Here is a 23,916-nt window from a genome sequence, read left to right as displayed (position 1 = left end):
TTAGTTGTTGGCCAGGTACAGTGGTTCATGCCTGTAATCCCAGCACTTTGGGAGGTCGAGGTGGGCAGATCACTTGAGGCTAGGAGTTCAAGACCAGCCTGACCAACATGATGAAACCCTGTCTGTACTAAAAATACAAAAATAAGCCGGGTGTGTTAGTGCACACTAGTAATCCCAGCTACTTGGGAGGCTGAGGCAGGAGAATGGCTTGAACCCAGGAGGCAGAGGTTACAGTGAGCCAAGATGGCGCCACAGCACTCCAGCCTGGGCAACAGAGTAAGACTGCTTCAAAAGAAAAATAATAATTAGTTATTTCAAGAATTACACAATGATATCAACTTGAACGCCTCCTCCTGTATCAGTGGGCTGATTTTCCATTTGCCCCTTCAAATTCACTTTTCTCCCTTTCCATCCTGCCCTGGGCCGCAAGAGGTTGACCCTCAAGAACAGCATCGACAAACAGAGGTCAGAGGGCAAGAGGAGAGTGAGGTCAGATTATTTATTCCTTTGGACTGCTCCCTGCCAGGTTACTGCTGATTGGCCCCCTCACTTTTTTTTTTTTTTTTGTCTGTCTTTTTTTCTTTTTTTCCTTTTTGTGGAGAACGGGGTCTTGCTGTATTACCCAGGCAGGTCTCGAACTCCTGGGCTCAAGCTATCCTCCCGCCTCTGCCTCCCTGAGAGCTGGGATTACAGGCGTGAGCCACCGCGCCCGGCCGGCTCCCTCATTTTTTAAAAAGTTTTTATTTTTTGAGACGGCAACTGAGTCTTGCTCTATTGCCCAGGCTGGAGTGCAGTGGCACAATCTTAGCTCATTGGAACCTCTGCCTCCCGAGTTCAAGAGATTCTTGTGCCTCAGCCTCCCAAGAAGCTGGGATTATAGGTGCCAGCCACCACACCAGGCTAATTTTTGTATTTTTTTTTAACTTTTTTCTTTTTTTTGAGTAGGAGTTTCACTTTTGTTACCCAGGCTGGAGTGCAATGGCACAATCTCGGCTCACGCAACTTCCGCCTCCCAAGTTTAAGCAATTCTCCTGCCTCAGCCTCCTGAGTAGCTAGGACTATAGGCGTGTGCCACCACACCTGACTAATTTTGTATTTTTAGTAGAGACAGGGTTTCTCCATGTTGGTCAGGCTGGTCTCGAACTCCCGACCTCAGGTGATCCGCCCGCCTCAACTTCCCAAAGTGCTGGGATTACAGGCGTGAGCCACCGCGCTGGGCTCCCTCACTTTTTGACTGCTTTTTCTGGGTTCTGCCCACTTCTCCCCTTCCGTCAGCCCCCAGGCCTGGGAATGGCAGTGGCTCTCTGCTAGTCACAGCCCCAGCGAGCTGACCAGCATTCCTTCTTGGTTTCCTCTAGCTATGCCCAAACCCTGGCAAATAGGCCCTTTACTAAACTCTCCTGCATCTCCCCATTTGAGCTTGTTCTGTTTCCTTCTGACAACCAGATGGGTTCTATCAATGAGGATACTTTCAACTGCTGCAACTCTTCTCAACTGATATGGTTTGGATTTCTGTCCCTGCCCAAATATCATGTCAAATTGTAATCCCAATGTTGGAGGATTGCACCCCAGCCTGGGCAACAAGAGCAAAACTCCATCTCAAAAGAAAAGAAAAGAAAAGAAAAAAAGGTATGTGGCACCTTCCCTTTCGCTTGTTTCCTCTTGCTCCTGCCATGTAAGATGACCCTGCTTCCTCTCCGCCTTCCAACATGATTTTAAGTTTCCTGAGACTTCCCCAGCCACACTTCCTGCACAGCCTGCGAGCCGTGAGCCAATTAAACCTCTTTGCTTTATAAGTTACCCAGTCTCAAGGAGGTCTTTATAGCAGTGTAAGAGCTGACTAATACACCAGTGTCATGTCCAGGCACAACAAATTCCAAAGGGGCAAAAGAGACAATCTCTTCTTGTATCTTCTTTGCAAGAACAAGGAAATCTTTACCAAATGCCTCTCACCACAACACTCCTCTCCTTTACTGTCACTGGTAAGAATAAATCACATGCTGCTTTAGCCTCAGGTTCCCAGAAAACAGAGTCTGAGTCAAAGGGGGTGTGTCGGTATTTTACTGGGAAGTGCGATCCTAGGAACCACGAAGGAGGGTAGAGGAGCAAAGCAGGGAAGCAGATAGCAACAAAGCAATGATTTCCAGTTGGCCAGGGCTACAAGTGTTTGATTGCTCTAACCTATGGGACTGCTGGGAAGCTACATGAAATATGCCTCAGGATGGTATGTCCTGGGGGATTTTGGGGAAAGCATCTATCCATGGCTTCCACCCTACATTGGTCAAAGGTTCCTCTAAGGAGTGTTAACTCTCCCTGCACTTCTGGGTTGTTCCTGCGAGGGCACTCCGTGGATTCCCAGATGCTAAGTTGTGGCAGCAACAGAGAAGACCCAAGACAGAGGGTAAAAAGCACACAGCACCGCGAGGTCACAGCTCTATCTGCACCTGTACCTGGACTTGGTCAGGGACTGTGCCAGAGCAGGTCGATGGATGAACTATGAGCTAGGTGTGGTGAAGAGGACCTGAAGAGATGCACACGGGTGTCCAGTAGACATGCTCACCCCTAAAACAGTCACTGGCAAGAGGAATGAGATTGCTGTTGATTCACAGGTTTAAAGTAATCATTTGTAGTAGAATGGGTGTTGAGCATGCTACCCGAACTCTTCAAAGAGGATGTCCTTAACTCCCTCTCTAAAAGACCCCTTCACCCCCACTCTCATCACCCTATTCATTTCCTCTGTGACACTTACAACAGTCAGTAATCAGCCTGTGTAGCTGGCATTGTGGATTGACTCGCTCAGTGTTCACTCCTCCCAACTTCACTCCTGGCATTCAAAGGCCAGAGAGATCAGACCCACCCCTCTCTGCTTCCCGTGCTGCTCAGTCTTGGTTTAAATTCCTCTAACCCAGCTCGGTCATTTTGGTAGTGCAGATAATGGCAGAGATGGCCTAACTCCAGAGCCATGATCTTGTAACTACCTAAATCCCTTTGTGACTAAGTTACATGGATTTGTCTGGATTTGAACCCAAAAAGGACACCTCGTTCACTTATTAGCTTGCTCGTCATTATTTGTCTCTTCCCACTTTAGTTTAAGCTACGTAATACCAGGCACTTGCTCGTTTTTCCTCACTGTATCCACAGAGCCTAGCACAGTGCCTGGTATATAGTAGATGCTGTGTAATGATTTGTCTGATGGATGGATGAGTGAATGGAGATGGGAAGACTGTGGCATGTGGAAGAGGAGGAGATACTGGACAGTAATGCTGATTTTCCCAAACTGTAAACTTTGGAATGCCCAAGAGCTCAGTCCTCACAACGCCTTTATTCACACTTACTCCCTAGGTAAGCTCATCCAGTCTCAGTTTAAATTTATATCTCTGTGAGCTTTTGAAATTGCTAAATAAAAAATAAAATAAATTTAAAAATTTATATCTTCAGGCACGACTTCTCCCCTAAATTTTTTTTTTTTTTTTTTTTTTTTGAGACGGAGTCTCGCTCTGTCGCCCAGGCTGGAGTGCAGTGGTGCAATCTCGGCTCATGGCAACCTCCGTCTCCCAGGTTCAAACGATTCTCCTGACTCAGCCTCTTGAGTGGCTGGGATTACAGGCATGCACAACCATGCCCGGCTAAAACTTCTGACTCTTATATCCAACTACTAACCACCACTTCCCTTAGGAAGTGAATAGGCATCTTTTTTTTTTTTTTTTTTTTTTTTTGAGACGGAGTCTTGCTCTGTCACCCAGGCTGGAGTGCAGTGGCCGGATCTCAGCTCACTGCAAGCTCCGCCCCCCAGGTTCCCGCCATTCTCCTGCCTCAGCCTCCCGAGTAGCTGGGACTACAGGCGCCCGCCACCTCGCCTGGCTAGTTTTTTGTATTTTTAGTAGAGACGGGGTTTCAAGGTGTTAGCCAGGATGGTCTCGATCTCCTGACCTCGTGATCCACCCATCTCGGCCTCCCAAAGTGCTGGGATTACAGGTTTGAGCCACCGCGCCTGGCAAGGCATCTTAAATGTAGCATGTCTAAAGGAGAACTTTTTTTTTGAGATGGAGTCTCACTCTGTTGCCCAGGCTGGAGTGCAATGGTGGGATCTCAGGTCACTGCAAGCTCTGCCTCCCGGGTTCATGCCATTCTCCTGCCTCAGCCCCCTGAGTAGCTGGGACTACAGGTGCTTATCACCACACCTGGCTAATTTTTCATATTTTTTTTAGTAGAGACAAGGTTTCACCATGTTAGCCAGGATGGTCTCAATCTCCTGACCTAGTGATCCACCCGCCTTGGCCTCCCAAAGTGGTGGGATTACAGGTGTGAGCCACCGTGTCTGGCCTAAAACGGAACTTTTTTGTTGTTGTTGAGACAGAGTCTTGCTCTGTTGCCCAGGCTGGAGTGCAGTGGCACCTTTCTGGCTCACTGCAACCTCTGCCTCCTAGAGGTGGTTCTCATGCCTCAGCTACCCAAGAAAGAGGGAGGAGGTCCCAGACTTTCTTCCTTTTTTTTTAAGAGACAGAGTCTCACTCTGTTGCCCAGGCTGGAGTGCAGTGGTACGATCTCGGCTCACTGCAACCTCCGCCTCCCGGGTTCTAGTGATTCTTCTGCCGCAGCCTCTGGGGTAGCTAGACTACAGGCGCATGCTGCTACATCTGGCTAATTTTTTGTATTTTAGTAGACACAGGTTTCACCGTGTCGCCTAGGCTGGTCTCAAATTCCTGAGCTCAGGAAATCCACCCACCTCGGCCTCCCAAAATGCTAGGATTACAGGTGTGAGCCACTGTGCCCAGTTGAGAGACATTCTTAAACTTCCTAGGAGGGCCTGGACAAATTGAACCCCCATTGCCCACAGCAGCAAACTTGGCAACGTACCCTTATCCTGGCTTTTCCTTCTTCCCTGACTCACTCTGTTCCCTGACACCTGCTCCTTAAAGTCACATCTAAAATAAACTACTGCACACAGTCCTTGTTTCAAGCACTGCTTTTAGAGAAAACCAAATTAAGAAAATTGGTACCAGGGGTGACAGTAGAAAGAAGGGGACCTCCCCCACAACTCCATCCAATTGAGTTTCTGGAATATATCAATTACCAGTCAGAAGCCAACAAGGATTCCATTGCTGGTGGTAAATAGGGGGCTCAACAACCCTGGCCTGGTGTGCAGTAGCATCACATTGACACTCTTACCTGTGGTTGGTTGAAATGAGGTATAAGTGGAAGAGGAAACATTGAACTATGCAGTAGCTCTAGATGTGAATAGTGTGGAAGCTGTGGTCATTATAAGGACTACGGAGTTAGCTGGTTTTTGTTAACTGCTTTGGAAGCCTTGAAGAAAAAAAAAAATGGCAGACTTTGCGTGCAGTGGGTCACACCTGTAATCTCAGCACTTTGGGAGGCCAAGATGGGCAGATCACTTGAGGCCAGAAGTTCAAGACCAGCCTGGCCAACATGGTGAAACCCCATCTCTACTAAAAATACAAAAATTAGCTGGGTATCTGGCACGTGCCTGTAATCCCAGCTACTCAGGAGGCTGAGGAACAGAAATCACTTGAGCCTGGGAGGTGGAGGTTGCAGTGAGCTGAGATCAGGCCACTGCACTCCAGCCTGGGTGACAGAGGGAGACTCTGTCTCAAAAAAAAAAAAAAAAGAACAGATAAAAAAAAAAAAAGGCAGAGTCAGATAGCCAACTGTCAATTCAGGACATACAACAAAAGCCAGAAGGCCTTCAAAGCAACAATTAGAGACCCTCATCTTCTGCAGCAATAAGGCAGACATTGCTGAGAATAAGACCCAGATTCTAATTGTAAGAGTTGCAGAGTTGCAAGAAAGATGGAATATGGGCAGCCCTAACGCATCACCAATGCCAAAGTCAAGCCTCTCATAGGAAAGGATTGGAACCCTGATGCCTAGGAGGGGACATCTGGATGTACTTGAGAACATTGAACCCCCAGATTTCTCTGAACCCCCTGAACATTCCAGGCCAGCAAAAGTCACCCTCTCTCCCTTGCTGGAGGAGAGCAGCCTGCCCTTGTCTGGAAGTCATGCTAGGATTTAACTGACTTGCAAGAGGATATTTATCCTCAGATATACTCCTTATTTCCTCTCATTGCTTCTTCTCCTGACTCTTAACAGTCAGAAGTACAGGGGACTTATTTTTTGGGGGGCAAGGTATAGGGGACTTTATTGATGGCACATGATAAGGTGGGTCTCCGTAGGCCCCACCCTCTTCAGGGGTCTGACATGGAAACTGTGTTGAGCGGAGATGCTCAGTATGGTGGGGGCTGAGCACAGCAGGGCTCCCCAGCAGCTGAGGGCCCCTCTCTTCCTCTTGTGCTCTCACTGGGATTGGTGGCCTGGGGCTCTTACTCCTTGGAGGCCATGTGGACCATGAGGTTCACCACCCTGTTGCTGCAGCCAAATTCACTGTCATACCAGGAAATGAACTTGACGAAGTCGTTGCTGAGGGTAATGCCAGGCCCACCATTGAAGGTGAAAGAATAGGTGTCACTGTCAAAGTCAGAGGAGACAACCTGGTGCTCAGTGTAGCCCAGGATGCCCTTGAGGAGCCCCCTCAATGCCTGCTTCACCATCGTCTTGATGTCACTGTATTTGGCAGGTTTCTCCAGATGGCAGTTCAGGTCCATGACCAACATGTTGGTGGTGGGGACACGGAAGGCCATGCCAGTGAGCTTCCCATTCAGCTCGGGGATGACTTTGCCCACAGGCTTGGCAAGAATGATGTTCTAGAGAGCACTGCAGCCATCACACTACAATTTCCCAGAGGTACTATCAGGAGTCTTCTGGGTGGCAGTGAAGGCATGAATGGTGGTCATGAGTCCTTCCACGGTGCCAAAGTTGTCATGGATGACCTTGGCCGGGGGGTTAAGCAACTGGTGGTGCAGGAGGCATTGCTGATAATCTTGAGGCTGTTTCCATACTTCTCATGGTTCAGGCCCATCACAAACATGGGAGCATCAGTAGGGGCAGAGATGGTGACTCTTTTGGCTTCCCCATCTAAGTAAGTCCCAGGCTTCTCCATGGTAGTGAAGACACTGGTGAGTCCATAACATAATCAGCACCAGCATCACCCCTTTTGATTTTGGTGGGATCTCATTCCTGGAAGATGGTGATGGGATTTCCATTGGTGACAAGCTTCCCATTTTCAGCCTGATGGTGCTATGGAACTTATCATGGATGGAATCATACTCAAATATGTAGACCATGTAGCTGGGGACAATGAAGGAGTCATTGATGGCAACAATATCCATTTTGCTAGAGTTAAAAGCAGCCCTGGTGACCAGGCACCCAATATGTCCAAATCTGTTTACTCCAGCTGACTTTTACCTTGGTGCCTCAGGGACACAATTGGCACTGCATGAGAAGATGCAGCTGTCAGTCGAACAGGAGCAGAGAGCCTGTCATTGCTTCCGACTCAATAACTGGGGTCAGAGCTCAGTGTTGTAGCTTGGGATGGGAAATACAGCTTCCGCTTTTGGATAAAATAGTCCACCCATGAGGACCAGGACCAGCCAATAAGGACTGGGAGAAATAAAGGGAACTATGTATGGGAGTGGATTTTTTTTTTTTTTTTAAGAGAGGGCCTTGCTTTGTCACCCATGCTGAAGTGCCATGGTGCAAACACTTCTCTCTACAACCTCAATCTGCTGGGTTCAAGCAATCCTCCTGCCTCAGACTCCCAAGTAGCTGGAACTATAGTCACACGCCACCATGCCTGGCTAATTTTTAATTTTTTGTAGAGAGGGCCTTACTGTGTTGCCCAGGCTGGTTTGAACTCCTAGGCTCAAGTGATTCTCTGGCCTCCACCTCCCACAGTGCTGGGTTACAGGTGAGAGCCACCGCACCCGGCCAGAAGTAGATCTTGAGGGTGCTAGACCATGATGCAAATATAAGGTTGAAAGGAGATAGTTTTGGCCAGGTGTGGTGGCTTATGCTTGCAATACCAGCACCTCAAGAGGCTGAGGCAGTAGGATTCCTTGAGCTCAGGAGTTCAAGACCAGCTTGGGCAACATAGCGACACCTTGTCTCTACAAAAAATTTTAAAAAACAAAATTAGCTGGGCGTCGTGGCTTGTGCCTATAATACCAGCTACTAGGGAGGCTGAGGTAGGAGGATCACTTGAACCAGGGAGTCAGAAGTTGCAGTGAGCTGAAATCTCACCACTGCACTCCAGCCTGGATGACAGAGTGAGCCCCTGTCTCAAACAAAATGAGTAGGCGAGGTGTGGCGGCTCACGCCTGTAATACCAGTATTTTGGGAGGCTGAGGCGGGTGGATCACTGGAGGCCAGGAGTTTAAGACCAGCCTGGGCAACATAGTGAGACTCTATTTCTAGTAAAATTAGCTGGGCATGGTGGCACATGCTTGTAATCCCAGCTACTCTGGAGGCTGAAGCCAGAGAATCACTTGAACCAGGAGGCGGAGGTTGCAGTGAGCTGAGATCACACCACTGCACTCCAGCCTGGGTGACAGAGCCAGACTCTGTCTCAAATCAAAAAATAAATTAATTAATAAATTAATTTAAAAAGAAAGGAGATAGTTTATTGACAGGGGAGCACTCTTTTGTAACGCAGGATGTAGCTGGAGCCAGTTCTAACATGCTTCTGGGATAGCTCCACGAAACGGTCTATGATAATAAGGTGGGGATGCTGGGATGGCCATTGCAGAGTTTTGGGATGTTTTGTGCATGGTAAAATATACATAAAATTTGCCTCTTCACTTTATATATTGTGGTACAATATATGTAACATAAAATTTACATTTTAACCACTTTTAAGTGTCCAGTTTAGCGTCATTAAGTACTTTCACCATGTTGTGCAGCCATTATCACTGTTCATTTCTAGAACTTTTTTTTTTTTTTTTTAAGACGGATTTTCTCTATTGTTGCCCAGGCTGGAGTGCAATGGCGCGATCTCGGCTCACTGCAACCTCCGCCTCCTGGGTTCAAGCGATTCTCCTGCCTCAGCCTCCCGAGTAGCTGGGACTACAGGCACGTGCCACCATGTCTGGCTAATTTTTGTATCTTTAGTAGAGACGGGGATTCACCATGCCAGCCAGGCTTGTTTCAAACTCCTGACCTCAGGTGATCTGCCTGCCTCGGTCTCTCAAAGTGCTGGGATTATAGGCATGAGCCACCACACCTGGCCAGCTATACACTTTTAAACAACAAGATCTCATGACCACTCTCTCATCACAAAAACAGCAAGGGAGAAATCTGCTCCCAAGATCCAATCACCTCCCACCAAACATGCTTCCTCACTTCCTTCAGGACTTTTCTTTTCTGGAAGTGCTTCTCGGTGAGGCCTTCCTTGACCGCAAAGAGCTTCTTTTTTTTTTTTTTTTCTGAGACAGAGTCTCATTCTGTCACCCAGGCTGGAGTACAATGGCGCAATCTCAGCTCACTGCAACCTCTGCCTCCTGGGTTCAAGCAGTTCTCATGCCTCAGCCGCCTAAGTAGCTGGGATTACAGGTGCTTGCCACCACACCTGGCTAATTTGTGTGTATTTAGTAGAGACAGGGTTTCACCATGTTGGCCAGGCTGGTCTCGAACTCCTGACGTCAGTCAATCCTCCCGCCTCAGCCTCCCAAAGTACTGGGATTACAGGCATGAGCCACTGCACCTGGCCCAGACTGATCAAAACATGTCTGATCATGTCTTTTCTCAGCTGAAAACCCCCTGGTGACTCCCGTTTCCCCTAAAGGAAAAGCCAAAGTGCTTACACTGGCTGGCAAGCCTGGCAGAATCTTCCCTGCCTGCTCCTTCCTCTCTGATGTCAGCTCCTGCTAATCTTTACTATAGCCACAGTGCTCTCCAGAGTCACCCTGCATACTCCTGCCACAGGGCCTCTGCACTGGCAATTTCCATGGCCGGGAATGCTGGTCCTCCAGAATATTTCTTTTTTTTTTTTTTTTTTTTGAGACGGAGTTTCGCTCTGTCGCCCAGGCTGGAGTGCAGTGGCGGGATCTCAGCTCACTGCAAGCTCCGCCTCCCGGGTTTACGCCATTCTCCTGCCTCAGCCTCCCAAGTAGCTGGGACTACAGGCGCCCGCCACCTCGCCCGGCTAGTTTTTTTTGTATTTTTAGTGGAGACGGGATTTCACCGTGTTAGCCAGGATGGTCTCGATCTCCTGACCTCGTGATCCGCCCGTCTCAGCCTCCCAAAGTGCTGGGATTACAGGCTTGAGCCACCGCGCCCGGCCCCTCCAGAATATTTCTAAGCATGCTTCCTCACTTCCTTCAGGACTTTTCTCAGAGAGGCCTTCCTTGATGATCAATCCTCTACCAGAGTAACCTCTACCTCTCCTGGTATTTGCGGGCCCTCTCACCCTGCTTTAAGTTTTTTACAGCAATTGCCAATATCATAAGTTATCTTTATGCGAAGTATATTTTTTTTCCTGAGACAGGGTCTTTCTGTGTCACCCAGGCTGGAGTGCAGTGGCCCAATTTCAGCTCACTGCAATCTCTGCCTCCTGGATTCAAGCGATTCTCCTGCTTCAGCTGCTTAAGTAGCTGGAATTACAGGCACCTGCCACCATGCCTGGCTAATTTTTATAGAGCAGAGTTTCACAGTGTTGTCCAGGCTGGTCTTGAACTCCTGAGTTCAAGCAATCCGCCTGCCTTGGCCTCGCAAAGTGCTGGGATCACAGGCAGAGTCACTGCGCCTGGCCCGACGCTGTTCTCCAGAGTCACCCTGCACACTCCTGCCACACAGCCTTTGCACTGGCGATTTCCACAGCCAGGAATGCTGGTCCTCCAGAATATTTCTAAGCATGGTTCCTCACTTCCTTCAGGACTTTTCTGGAAGTGCTTCTCAGTGAGGCCTTCCTCGATGATCAATCCTATATAAAATAGCAACCTCCATCTCTGCTGATATTCAGGGGCCGGCTCACCCTGCTTTAAGTTTTTCATAGTAATCGCCAATATCATGAATTGTCTTTGAGGGGTTTTCTGTCTCCCCCCAACTTGAACGCAATCTTCATGAGGACAGGGACTTTATCACCCACCCCCCGGTTTTTGTTTTTTTTTTTTACTGCAAAACCTAGAAGAGTGCTTGGCGGGTAGTAAGTACTCAATAAATGTTTGTTGGATGAATCCAATAAGTAAACAAGACAGAGGACACATGTAGGGATCCGTCTGTAAACCTTGAGCCCCTGGCTCCTGAGTCCGGCAGTGGATGCAGTGGCAGCTCCTGTCTGTGAGGGCCCCAGAGGCCGGCCACGGGATGCCTCCTTGGAAAATTCACTCAACGCCTTTGCCGCTGAGGCTGTTCCTCTGGGATGATCTCTTTGGGGGATCACGCTTGGATATTTGTCTCAAAGAGTCCCAGGCCAAACCTCAAGGACCTCAGAGCATTTAGAAAATGAACACCTCCGCGAGCCTGGTCCAGGCAGATCCCATGCAGACGGGAGTTTGTCCCCTTCCGGTCCCCGAGGTCCTGGCTATGGCCAGCATGGAGTGACCTGCGTGACCTCTGAGTGCCAGGCAAGGGTTCAGCAGCCAACTCCTCAACTACTTCTGCAGGACGCTGGCAGCATAGCCAGCGAGATGGTTGGAAGCCGTCAGGGCGCAGAGAAGGGGCCGAGGGTGCCCTGAGTGTGCGTGGGGGGCAGCCCTGCTGCAGTCCAAGCCTTTGATTCCCAAGCTCTGGACCCTGCCATGTGGCCCAGCCACCCATACCTGGGATAGGGGCTAAGCCAAGCTACTGTCTCCTCCAAAGGGAGGCAGCCTGTTTGCTTTGTCCGTTTGCCTTTGCAGAGACCTCGATCCTCATGCAAGACAAGCAGTGGCCCCTGTAAGCGCACGAGACAATCCCAAGTGTCAGTGGGAAGGAGATCCCTTTCCTGATGGGGCTGCCTGTGCCCAGTCCCTCCCAGCTTCCCCAGGGCCCTGGGGCTCTGCAGGCGTTCAGAAGTGGAAGCCAGCCACAGCCCGGGACTGAAGAGGTTAATGTGTCTAGGTGATGTCAGTGAGAGCCGCGAAGGAGGGAGTAGGGAGGGCAGTTGGGCTTGGAGGCAGCAGTGGCTGCCAGGCTGCGGAGGAAGACCCCCTTCCCGACTGTGGGGCTTGTGCTCCTGGACAAGGTGGCAGGCGCTGGAGGCTGCCGCAGCCTGCGTGGGTGGAGGGGAGCTCAGCTCGGTTGTGGGAGCAGGCGACCAGCACTGGCTGGATGGACCTGGAAGCCTCGCTGCTGCCCACTGGTCCCAACACCAGCAACACCTCTGATGGCCCCGATAACCTCACCTCAGCAGGTGAGTTGACTGGGAGTCCTCCCTCCTCTGGGCTGTGGGTGGAAAATGGGAAGGTTTCACCCCTGAGCTAAACTGCTTGGGAAACTTTATCACAGTTCTTGGGGACAAAATCTGTGGTCTGCTTTACTCAGAGGGGCAGGGGAGAAGGGGGCAAGGGTCCGCAGGGGCAGATGGGCAGGAGCAGAGCAGGGGGCGAAGGCATGTTCAGAATGGCAAGGAAGTGGGGCCAGCCGCAGGCAGCAGGGGAAGGCTCGCGGCTGAGTTCCAAAGAGGCTTGGCAGAAAAAATTCCAGGCTGGAAAAGCAAGCGAGAAGCTGGAGGGTGGTATGTGGGAGACAGCTGGGGGCTCACTCCTGCACTGTTAGCCTCAGCTTTTTACTCGTACTTGGGTGATGAGGTCTGAGACATCCTTACTGCCACTGGGAGAGGCCCTGGGAAGGGAAGACTTCACGGAGCCATGAGGGGATTAACTTTTCTGGTGAATTAAGCTTCCTGACATTTCCAGAGCTGCGGTGCCCTGGGATTCCAGCTTTGAAGGAGAAGGGAAGGAAGGAAAAGAGGAAAGGCTTATGTGGATAATTTTTTCAGGCTGCTAAGCTGCAACACACAGCTTCTGTCTCTGCTTTACTCGAGAAGCCCAGGCTCAGAAGATACCAAGCAAGGAAATCCCTGCTAGGAAGCCTGGGGTAGGGAGGGCTGCTGACTTGACCGGGGCACAGCCGGCAAAAGCCTCTACAAGACAGTCGCCCAGAGATGCCCAAGAATCAGTACACCGTTTCCAACCAGAGATCTCCAAAATGAAGCACTCAGGGCTACACGTAGGAAAAGCACGTGCGCACACACATACACACACACTTACTTTTATGTCCTTCTGGCTATTTTGATGAGGTTTCCTGGTGAAGCCCGGGGCGCACAGAGTAATCTCTGCAGACAGCTGTGGTTCTTGCCTCTGGTGCCTGCAGGAGGCAGGCTTCTTGCGTCCTTGCAAGACGGGTGGCTCAGGGGACTCTGGTAGGATTCACCAGGAAATCCATGGAGGAGGGAAAGGGGACAAGATTAGCAACGGTGAAGGGAGGGAGAATGGTGGGAGAGGATTCCAGATGAACGGTGGGTCGCTGGAGGCTGAGCATGCCAGCAGGATGTCAGTTCTCAGAGCAGAGCCCATGTCAAACGGCCGACACTTGCTCCTTCTGTCCCCAGGATCACCTCCTCGCTCAGGGAGCATCTCCTACATCAACATCATCATGCCTTCGGTGTTCGGCACCATCTGCCTCCTGGGCATCATCGGGAACTCCACGGTCATCTTCGCGGTCGTGAAGAAGTCCAAGCTGCACTGGTGCAACAATGTCCCTGACATCTTCATCATCAACCTCTCGGTGGTGGATCTCCTCTTTCTCCTGGGCATGCCCTTCATGATCCACCAGCTCATGGGCAATGGGGTGTGGCACTTTGGGGAGACCATGTGCACCCTCATCACGGCCATGGATGCCAATAGTCAGTTCACCAGCACCTACATCTTGACCGCCATGGCCATTGACCGCTACCTGGCCACCGTCCACCCCATCTCTTCCACGAAGTTCCGGAAGCCCTCTGTGGCCACCCTGGTGATCTGCCTCCTGTGGGCCCTCTCCTTCATCAGCATCACCCCCGTGTGGCTGTATGCCAGACTCATCCCCTTCCCAGGAGGTGCAGTGGGCTGCGGCATCCGCCTGCCCAACCCGGACACTGACCTTTACTGGTTCACCCTGTACCAGTTTTTCCTGGCCTTTGCCCTGCCCTTTGTGGTCATCACAGCCGCATACGTGAGGATCCTGCAGCGCATGACGTCCTCAGTGGCCCCCGCCTCCCAGCGCAGCATCCGGCTGCGGACAAAGAGGGTGACCCGCACAGCCATCGCCATCTGCCTGGTCTTCTTTGTGTGCTGGGCACCCTACTATGTGCTACAGCTGACCCAGTTGTCCATCAGCCGCCCGACCCTCACCTTTGTCTACCTGTACAATGCGGCCATCAGCTTGGGCTACGCCAACAGCTGCCTCAACCCCTTTGTGTACATCGTGCTCTGCGAGACATTCCGCAAACGCTTGGTCCTTTCGGTGAAGCCTGCAGCCCAGGGGCAGCTGCGCGCTGTCAGCAACGCTCAGACGGCTGACGAGGAGAGGACAGAAAGCAAAGGTACCTGACACTTCCCCTGCCACCCTGGACACCAAGTCAGAACAAAACAGCAAGCCGTGGGGAGAGAGGCCAAGAGAAACCCAAGACCGCTCTGGGGGAATGCAGGAAGGTCAGGTGGTGAGTGGTTGTTGCAAATAAATACATTCCATGGGGCCCACACATTGCTGGGGAGGCCTGGAGTCAGGTTTGGGGGTTTCAGACCTCAGAAATCCCCTTGGGGGAGCAGGATTAGACCTTTGGATAGAACAGAAGCTGAGCAAGAGAAGATGTTGGTCTGGATCATCGGTTGCACTATATCTGCGCGCTCTCAAATGTCTTCTTCTCAAGGCAAGAGGTGGAAGGCTACTGACTGGGTTTGTTTCAAGTCAGGCAGGGCTGGAGTGTGAGCAGCCGGGGCCGTGTTGCGCAAGGCCTGAGAGACGGGAAAGGGCCCGACAGCTCTTTCCCACCTCTCACTGGTGTGATGGAAGGCGGCCTTTCTCCCAAGCTGGTGGATAATGAAAAATGAAGCATCCCATCTCTTGACATTCCAGCATCCTGTCAATGTCCCTTTTGCTCTAGAGGATGCATGTTTATTTGAGGGGATGTGGCACTGAGCCCACAGGAGGAAAAGTCCAGTTTCCTAGGAGGTCTGCTTACTGAGAAAGACAGGGAGATCTGGGGTGGGTGTGGGTCTTAAAACGAATAAAAGTTGGCGGCGGGGTGCTTTTGCAGCTTTGGTGACATTCTCTCCACGGGGCACATTTGCTCAGTCGCTAATCCAGCGTGAGTGTCCGTGTGTTCTGCATGTGCAGGGGTCATTCTAGTGCCTGGTGTGTTGGCATCATCTTTTTGCTCTAGCCCTTCCTCTCCAAAATAAAAACAAATAAAGGAAAATCTCCACCCACATCACTCTGTTCTTGTGGACTTGGGGGTGGGTGTGGGGTCGGGGGGAAGGTGGGTAGCAGAAAAGAGAGACAGGGGTCACTTCATTGTGGAATTTAGACCTTGGTGCGTGCTGCATTTTTAGGAAGCATGAAGCAGAGATGTTTTTCTGGACCCACAGGGAGGATTCAGTGGCATGAATGGAATTACTGGGGATTCATTCGATTGCAGTTCCGCTGCTAGGCTTGTTCTTGGAACTCAGCTTCCTGTCTTCTGCACAAAATCCCCTGGACTTTGTTGTCACCAGTGCTGGCCCCTCAGGCCGCAAGTCCCAACCCCCACTTCCCCCCAGCCCCTACCCCCGCTGAGTCACCAGCCGCAGAACCAGCTCTTAAGGCAGCTGAAGCCTGTATGCTTTCTATAGCTGAGATCTGGGGTGGGCCCCTTGAACAGAAGATTACAGCCAGGGCCGCTGGGAGGCAGCCGTGACTGCTGCTTGGCTGCTGCTTCTTGACGTCTTCACTGAGAGGGGACTGGGAGCCGTCAGTGCAGAGCTCAGCAGACCTTACTGAGACAGCAGGAGAAAGCTGCAAGCATCCTTAAAGCAGGAGCACCAGCACAGCTTGTTCCTCTTCCGAGTTGCAGCAGGGAGCCTCTTCAGAAAACTTCTGGGCAGCTTCCTTGGGTCCTGGGGACTTTTTTTTTTTTTTTTACACAGGGTCTTGCCCTGTTGCCCAGGCTGGAGTGCAGATGACACAATCACAGCTCACTGCAGCCTCGACCTCCCAGATTCAAGCGATCCTCCCACCTCAGCCTCCCAAGTAGCTGGGACCACAGGCGCACACCATCATGCCTAATTTTTTATATTTTGTAGAGACAAGATCTTGCCATGTTGCCCAGGCTGGTCTCAAGCAATTCTCCCACCTTGGCCTCCTGAAAGTTGGGATTATAGGCTTGAGCCGCCACATCCAGCCCCTGGGGAGCTCTTTATCATCATCATTAGTATTTCCTGGCCTGTGTTCCTCTCCGCCTAGCACCTGCGGGGTAAAGAAGCTGATGGTTATTTTCCTTGCTCACTAACAGTAGGGTCTCCAGCTGCCACTGGTAACTTGAAATCTCTTTTAGACACACACTCAATAAAAGAAAGAAGATTCTGGCCAGGCACGATGACTCACACCTGTAATCCCAGCACTTTGGGAGACGAGGCAGGTGGATAACCTGAGGTCAGGAGTTTGATACCAGCCTGGCCAACATGGTGAAACCCTGTCTCTACTAAAAATACAAAAATTAGCTGGGCGTGGTGGCGGGCACCTGTTGTCCCAGCTGCTTGGGAGGCTGAGGCAGGAGAATCACTTGAACCCGGGAGGCAGAGGTTGCAGTGAGCCGAGATCGCACCATTGCCCTCCAGCCTGGGTAACAAGAGCGAAAACTCCATCTCAAAAAAAAAAAAAAGGAAAGAAAAGAAAAAAGGATTCTTAGGGAAGCCTTGAGGCAAATCCAAGAAGCCCCAACTCCTAGCCACAAACATGATAAAAGGAGGTCTTCCTACATCAGGGTTATGTACTGGAAGGCTTTCCCGGGTGTCTATCAGCCCCAGCCCCTGCCTGCTCGTCACTCCCTCTCACCTTCCAGCACTCCAAGGAGGAATCCCAGAGACGAAACAAGGGAGAGGGCCTCTCCCAGAGAATGCACATCACCAGGTCAACAGCTCACAGTGGCTGAGTGGGCACACACCCAGCGAAAGCCCCAGCAGCTCCCGGGGAAGGGGCAGCCTGTCCTTCAGCTCTTAACCCCACACTGAAACAACTAAAATGGAAGCAGAGTGGGTGGAGTCATGAAAGTGGGTGGATAGCAATGTAAACCTCCCAGAGGGGAGAGGCAGAAGGGGAGAGATGAGTTAGGGAGAACAGGTAGTCGAGGGGAGAAGTGGGGCAGGGAGGCTTGAAGGGTGGGGGATTACGATGGGAGCTGCCACCAGCACACCTCTCCCCAGCCTGATCCCACAGTAACCTGGACACACTCGTGATGTGGATGAGGGTAAGCACATGCAGAGGTGAGCACTGGGTTGCTGGCAAGGCATTTTCCTGACATCACTGGTGGGAATGGTGGACCGAGTGCAGGGCTGGGATCTGAGGCACGAGGGGAACTTTCTTTTCCTCTTCCTTAAGCCTAGGGATGTGGCCAGAACCTTGGAGAGCCGTGGGGGCCACTGTGAGCTGCAGACAGAGTCCAAGAAGGGGGTGAAGGCCCTGCAGTCCATCTCTTTGCTCCTTTCCCCCTTCCTACATTTAACAGTCAGTTTCTCCCACAGGGGCCCCATCAGGTCATCTCCTCAAATCCGGCCAGTGCTTCATCCACTGCTGCCTTATCTTTTCCCCAGAAAATACTTCCTCTCCAACTGTGAGGATTATGCTCCAAAACTGTCCCCCAGCACCGGGCAGAATTTCACAGCTGAGAGACTTTGACCTCAAAATTTAGGTTGCAAGTGAATCCGCAGAACCACTTCTGCACATTGCTGTTCACAAGAGAAGCAGGCAGAGCACCAAACATGGCGACTGGCATTGGGTTTCTGTTTGCTTGTTCCTTTCTGAATCATCAGTTTTCATTTAATTAATTAACTTATTTTTATTTATCTATTTATTTTGAGACAAGGTCTGGCTCTGTTGCCCAGGCTGGAGTACAGCAGTGCGATCTCAGCTCACTGCAGCCTTGACCTCCTGAACTCAAGCAATCCTCCCCTCACTTCGGCCTTCCGAGTAGCTGGGACTACAGGTGCATGTCACCATGCCCAGCTGTTTTTTGTTTTGTTTTGGTGGAGACGGAGTTCCACTATGTTGCCCAGGCTGGTCTCGAACTCCTGACCTCAGGTGATCCGCCTACCTCGGCATCCCAAAGTGCTGGGAATACAGGCAAGAGCCACCATGCCTAGCCTCTTTTTTATTGTAAAATACACATAAGATAAAATTTACTCTTTTAACAATTTCAAGTGTAGAATTCCGTGGCATGAAATACATTCACATTATTGTGCAGCCCTCACCACCATCTATCTCCAGAAATTTTCCATCTTCCCAAACTGAAACTCCATGCCAATTAAACACCAACCGACCATTTCTCCATCCCCATAACTCCTGGCAACCACTGGGTTACGTTCTGTCTCTGTGGATTTGACTGGTCTAGGAACCTCGTGTAAGTAGAATCACACAGATTTTGTTCTTCCATTGAGGGAAGAGCGAGACCCTCTCACATTGTTTTATGTTTTTTTATACTCAGAAAAGAAAAGAGAAGCGAAACTAAAGGCAGGTAGCCCAGCGCCCGGGAAAAGCCTGTTAAAATTCGACCCCTGACCTAGCAACTGTTGTTGTGTACAGATTCCAGACATTGTGTGGAAGGACACTGTGAAACCTCCCATTCTGTCTGTTTCACTCTGACCACCAGTGCTTGCAGCCCCTGTCCGGTAACCCCTGGCTCGCTCAATCAATCATGACCCTCTCTCGCGGACCCCCTTAGAGTTGTGAGCCCTTGAAAGGGACAGAAGTTGAGCACCTGACGAGCTCGGATTTTAAGACACTAGCCTGCTGATGCTCCCAGCTGATTAAAGCCACTCCCTTCACTATCTCGGTGTCTGAGGGGTTTTGTCCGGCTACATCATGACTGGCTTATTTCACTTAGCATAATGTCCTCAAGGTTCATCCACGTTGTCATATGTGTCAGAATCTTCCTCCTTTTAAAGGATGAATGATATTGCATTGTATGTGTATACCACATTTTGTTTAACCATTCATCTATTGTTTCTACCTTTTGGCTATTATGAACCTGAGTGCACATATATCTGTTGGAGTCAGTGATTTCCATTCTTTTTGGCATATACCCATAAGAATTGCCAGATCAGGCTGGGCACTGTGGCTCATGCCTGTAATCCCAGCACTTTGGGAGGCTGAGGTGGGTGGATCACGTGATCAGGAGATCAAGACCATCCTGGCTAACACGGTGAAACCCCGTCTCTACTAAAAATACAAAAAATTAGCCGGGCGTGGTGGCGGGCGCCTGTAGTCCCAGCTACTTGGGAGGCTGAGTTAGGAGAATGGTGTGAACCTGGGAGGCGGAGGTTGCAGTGAGCCAAGATCGCACCACCCCAGCCTGGGTGACAGAGTGAGACTCCATCTCAAAAAAAAAAAAAAAAAAAAGAATTGCCAGATCAGGCTGGGTGCGGTGGCTAAAAACACAAAAATTAGCCAGGTGTGGTGTGGTGGTGCACACCTGTGGTCCCAGCTACTCGGAGGCTGTGGCAGGAGAATCACTGGAATCCAGGAGGCGGAGGTTGCAGTGCACCAAGATTGCGCCATTGCACTCCAGCCTGGGCAACAAAGTGAGACTCCATCTCAAAAAAAAAAAAAAAAAAAAAAGCCAGATCAAGGGCAGGGCACAGTGGCTGATGCCTGTAATCCCGCACTTTGGGAGGCCAAGGTGGGAGGATCACCTAAGCTCAGGGGTTCCAGACCAGCCTGGCCAACATGGTGAAACCTCATCTCTACTAAAAATATAAAAATTAGCCAGGCATGGTGGCACATGCCTGTGATCCCAGCTACTTCGGAGGCTGAGGCAGAAGGATCACTTGAATCTGGGAGGTAGAGTTTGCAGTAAACAGAGATCATACCACTGCATACTAGCCTGGGCCACAGAGTGAGACTCTATTTCAAAAAAAAAAAAAAATAAGAAAAAAAAGAAAAAAGAAAAAGAATTGCCATATCATATGGTAGTTCTATTTTTAATTTTTTGAGAAACTGCCATAGTGGCTGTACCATGTTACATTCTCACCAGCAATGTGCAAGTGTTCCCATTTCTCCACGTCCTCATCAACACTTCTTTTCTTTTTCTTTTTAAAATAAAAGACATTCTAATGCGCCTAAAGTGGTTTCATTGTGATTTTGATTTGCATTTCCCTAATAATTAGCAATGTTGAGCATCTCATCATGTGTTTCCTGACTATTTGTATTTCTTCTTTGGACAAATGTCTATTCAAGTCTTTTGCCCATTTTTTAAATTGGGTTGTTCTTTTGTTATTGTTAGCAACCATATTTTCCTCAATTCAAACTAGTAATAATTGGTTCTGCATGACTTGTTACTAAGGAAAAACATAAATGTTAAAAAATTAAGCTCCTTCTCCTCTGCAGTTCAATAAAATACTTTTTTTTAAATTGAGCACTGGGATGGAGAACCACTTGTTCCTCAAACGTCTTCTTCCTTGCATGCCTATGATCTGTAATAAGTCAAACTGACCCAGTAGCTTGAGCTGAGGAGATGAGAAAAAAACAAGGCAGCAAAACAGTGATGGACGACTGTTCCCGGACCAAACTAAGGGTCGGGCTGCTTGTTCTTGCAGCCCAATAACGAGGTGCGGATGAAATGGGAAAGAAGGAAGTTTTTATTTCTGTAACCAGTTTTAGGGAGAGGCCTGAAAAATATTGCCAGACCAACTCTAAATTACAAAGCTTTCCAGAGCCTATGTACCTTCTAAGCTGTATGTCTACATGTAAGTGTGCATTCATCTACAAACATATATATTGATTAACTTTTTTTTTTTCGAGACGGAGTTTTGCTCTTGTCTCCCAGGCTGGAGTGCAGTGATGAGATCTCGGCTCACTGCAACCTCCACCTCCTGGATTCAAGCAGTTCTCCTGCCTCAGCCTCTTGAGTAGCTGGGATTACAAGCATGTATCACCATGCCCGGCTTTTTTTTTTTTTTTTTTTTTTTTGTATTTTTACTGGAGACGGGGTTTTACCGTGTTGATCAGGCTGGTCTTGAACTCCTGACTTCATGATTCGCTCGCCTCGGCCTCCCAAAATGCTGGGATTGCAGGCGTGAGCCACCGTGCCCGGCCCTGATTAACTTCTTTTAATCTATAACTAAGGTCTGAGTCCTGAAGACTTTCCTCTGCAGCCTCAGTAAATTTACTTAATCTAAATGGGTCCAGCTGTGAGCTGATTACCCTTATCCTGTTTCCTGCTAAATCATGGAGGTTTGGGGCATTCCCTCAGACCCCCAGTAAACTTGTTTGTGGAAGCCTGGGGTGTTTCTTCAGACCTGCAATAAAATTTGTTTAATCCTAAATGGGTCCTGTTAAGAATTCCTTCGTTATTTTGTCATGCTTTAAGGCCCAGGAAAGGCCTGGGCAAAACTCTTGGTGAACTTTTGTTACATTCCAGCCTTTGTATAAGCACACTGGCTCTTTCAGCATTTTTTTGTTTTGTTTTGTTTTGTTTTGTTTGAGATGGAAGCTTGCTCTGTCACCCACAGCTGGAGTGCAATGGTAAGGAGATCTTGGTTCACTGCAATCGCCGCCTCCCAGGTTCAAGAGATTCTCCTGCCTCAGCCTGTGGAGTAGCTGAGATTACAGGTGCACATCACCACACCCAGCTAATTTTTATATTTTTAGTAGAGACAGGGTTTCACTATGTTGGCCAGGCTGGTCTTGAACTCCTGACCTCAGGTGATCCACCCGCCTTGGCCTCCCAAAGTGCTGGGATTGCAGGTGTGAGCTACCGCGCCCGGCCAGCTTTTAATATTTAACTTAACCACTCAGTCAGTACTGAAGCGGTTGTTATGGAGGCCTGCGTGAGTAAGACCTGGCCTGCCACACCACGTCACCGGGGTACACCAACCTCAGATCTAATCCTGAGGACAGTCGAGGGAGGAACTTTCCAGATGGTCAGAGATGGGCTGGATAAGCCACTCACTTAATTCTCTGCAAAGCTGTCTCCTCCACTTGTGATGAATCATGGTGATCTCAGACTACACAGAAGAGCAACACCTGAAAGAAATAGTCACTGCTGCCTTTTGAATCCGTCAAAGCGGATTGGGCTTCCATCCCTCGGCTGCCTCTCTTTGAAGCTTCCTCCTCTCAGGGCTCTCCCCATCAGAGATCCTGTGCCCCTTCTCTCCCCAGAAGGGCAGGGAAATCCCTAGTCTTGCATCTCCATATCACCTAGCTCTGGGGGTAAAATCAGGATGATTAAATGAGATGTTGCAAATGCAACCCAAGTGCTCCCCAGGGACACCTTAACGGGAACTAACACTCACATAAACCCACTGAAGTCTCCATCCTGCGAGGTGGTGGGCCAGCAAGTGCCTTCCCAAATATCTCTGTGTGGTCACCTGCTGCCTTGGGCTCAGGGCGTTGCTCAGCTGGTCACTACCTCTCCAAGCTGCTCTACCTCTCTGCAGGTGGCTTCCCCCCAAGGCAGCCAGTGCTAGGGCAAGCCTGAGGCTGGGGCTCAGGGATTGTCAAAGCAGAGAAGGAGGGGGTGGGTGAGAGTCCAGAATAGGACTGGAGTTGGCTGGCAGTCCTCACAATCCCTGCAGTCTGCCTGTTGCATTCTGTCATTGTGGGGAGAGGCCTTCCTGCCCTCCCAGGCCTGGCCTGCTGTCCCATGTCTGAGCCATAGACACTGGGCGAGACCCCTTTTCCCGTTTCCCATTTCCTCTCTCCTCCTGGTTCCAGGATCTCCAAATCTCCCCTCTTCTGGCTAACCTGGAGAAATCCACAATTCAATGTAAAAGGCAAAACAGTTCATGCCAAGGAAGACACTCCTTCACTCTTATGCACCACAGCTTATTCCTCTGTGCCTCCGTCTCTCTCACTGGGGAAAGGGGGAGAAGAGACGCTTCATCTTTGCACACCACCCTCAAAAACACCTGTTGAATGCTTGTCAAACAAAAGTATTAGTAATTTTTCTGGCTGAGCATGGTGGCTCACTCCTGTAATCCTGGCACTTTGGGAGGCTGAGATGGGTGGATTACATAAGTTCAGGAGTTCAAGATCAGTCTGGGCAACATGGCAAAAACCCCACCTCTACAAAAAATACAAAAATTAGTTAGGCATGGTGGGAGCATGCCTGTAGACCCAGCTACTTGGGAGGCTGAGGTGGGGGGAGGATCACTTGAGCCCAGGAGATAAAGGCTACAGTGAGCTGAGATTGCACCACTGCATTCCAGCCTAGGCAACAGAGTGAGAGCCTGTATCAAACAAAATATATATATTAGTAATCTTCTAACAGAAGTTCTGTCCAGGATCTTTAGAGTATAGAGTAGAATCCAACATTTGGCTGCTGAGAAGCTCATCTGAACCACAGATGTGGTGTTTTGTTTTTCTCTTGCATGGTATAAAAAAGATTGTGAATTAGTTGCCAGCTTTTGAATCCATAGCTTTACTTAAAAATCTGGGTGACCACCTTCTCTTGAAATATCAGAAGATCTGGCTACAGGGTCTACCTTCCCATGTGCCAACAGTGTGCTGGATGCAGGAAGCTACACTCTTAGGCAGTCACGCACTCCCCAGTTTGCCACAGTCTCCACTCCTCCCTATCGTCCCCTTGACTCAGCCAGCTTCATTAATTTAAGTCACTTGCCTGCACCATACTGACATTTAATTTCATATCCCTGGGCCCAGCTCATCAAATAGAGCTTTGTGAACCACACCAATGATTTTGGATTTTATACCAAAGCCAAGAGAAATCATCACCATAAAAAAATCATCCTTTTAACAGGAATGATATTGTTACTCGATAGAAGGTCTTGACTGTGAGTTGTTCAGGTTCCTGGCACATTGAACAAAGAATTAGACAAAATACACAAA

The 23,916-nt window shown here is 49.8% G+C and overlaps 1 protein-coding gene and 1 pseudogene across 1 annotated transcript; one reads left to right on the top strand and one right to left on the bottom strand.

The window, feature by feature from the left end:
• Positions 1-6,119: 6,119 nt before the first annotated feature.
• On the bottom strand, positions 6,120-7,709 carry LOC117096443 (annotated as a pseudogene).
• A 3,598-nt stretch (positions 7,710-11,307) lies between these two features.
• Positions 11,308-15,307, top strand: MCHR1 (melanin concentrating hormone receptor 1). Its single transcript, XM_033233846.1, has 2 exons — positions 11,308-12,247; positions 13,448-15,307. The coding sequence occupies exons 1-2, from the start codon at positions 11,959-11,961 to the stop codon at positions 14,425-14,427; spliced, it is 1,269 nt and encodes a 422-aa protein (XP_033089737.1). The 5' UTR covers positions 11,308-11,958; the 3' UTR covers positions 14,428-15,307.
• The last annotated feature ends 8,609 nt before the right edge of the window (positions 15,308-23,916 follow it).

This window comes from Trachypithecus francoisi, unplaced genomic scaffold (assembly GCF_009764315.1).
Source record: "Trachypithecus francoisi isolate TF-2019V2 unplaced genomic scaffold, Tfra_2.0 Lachesis_group14, whole genome shotgun sequence".
NCBI classification, from domain to species: domain Eukaryota; kingdom Metazoa; phylum Chordata; class Mammalia; order Primates; family Cercopithecidae; genus Trachypithecus; species Trachypithecus francoisi.
Note: the sequence above shows the minus strand (reverse complement) of the source record. Positions and strands in the feature narration are given on the sequence as shown.

What these genes read in the sequence shown, in the direction of transcription:
- MCHR1 (XM_033233846.1), top strand. Translation starts at nt 11,959, where the DNA reads ATGTCAGTGAGAGCCGCGAAGGAGGGAGTAGGGAGGGCAGTTGGGCTT. An exon ending in CGATAACCTCACCTCAGCAG is followed by an intron (nt 12,248 to 13,447) that starts GTGAGTTGACTG and finishes TTCTGTCCCCAG; the next exon opens with GATCACCTCCTCGCTCAGGG.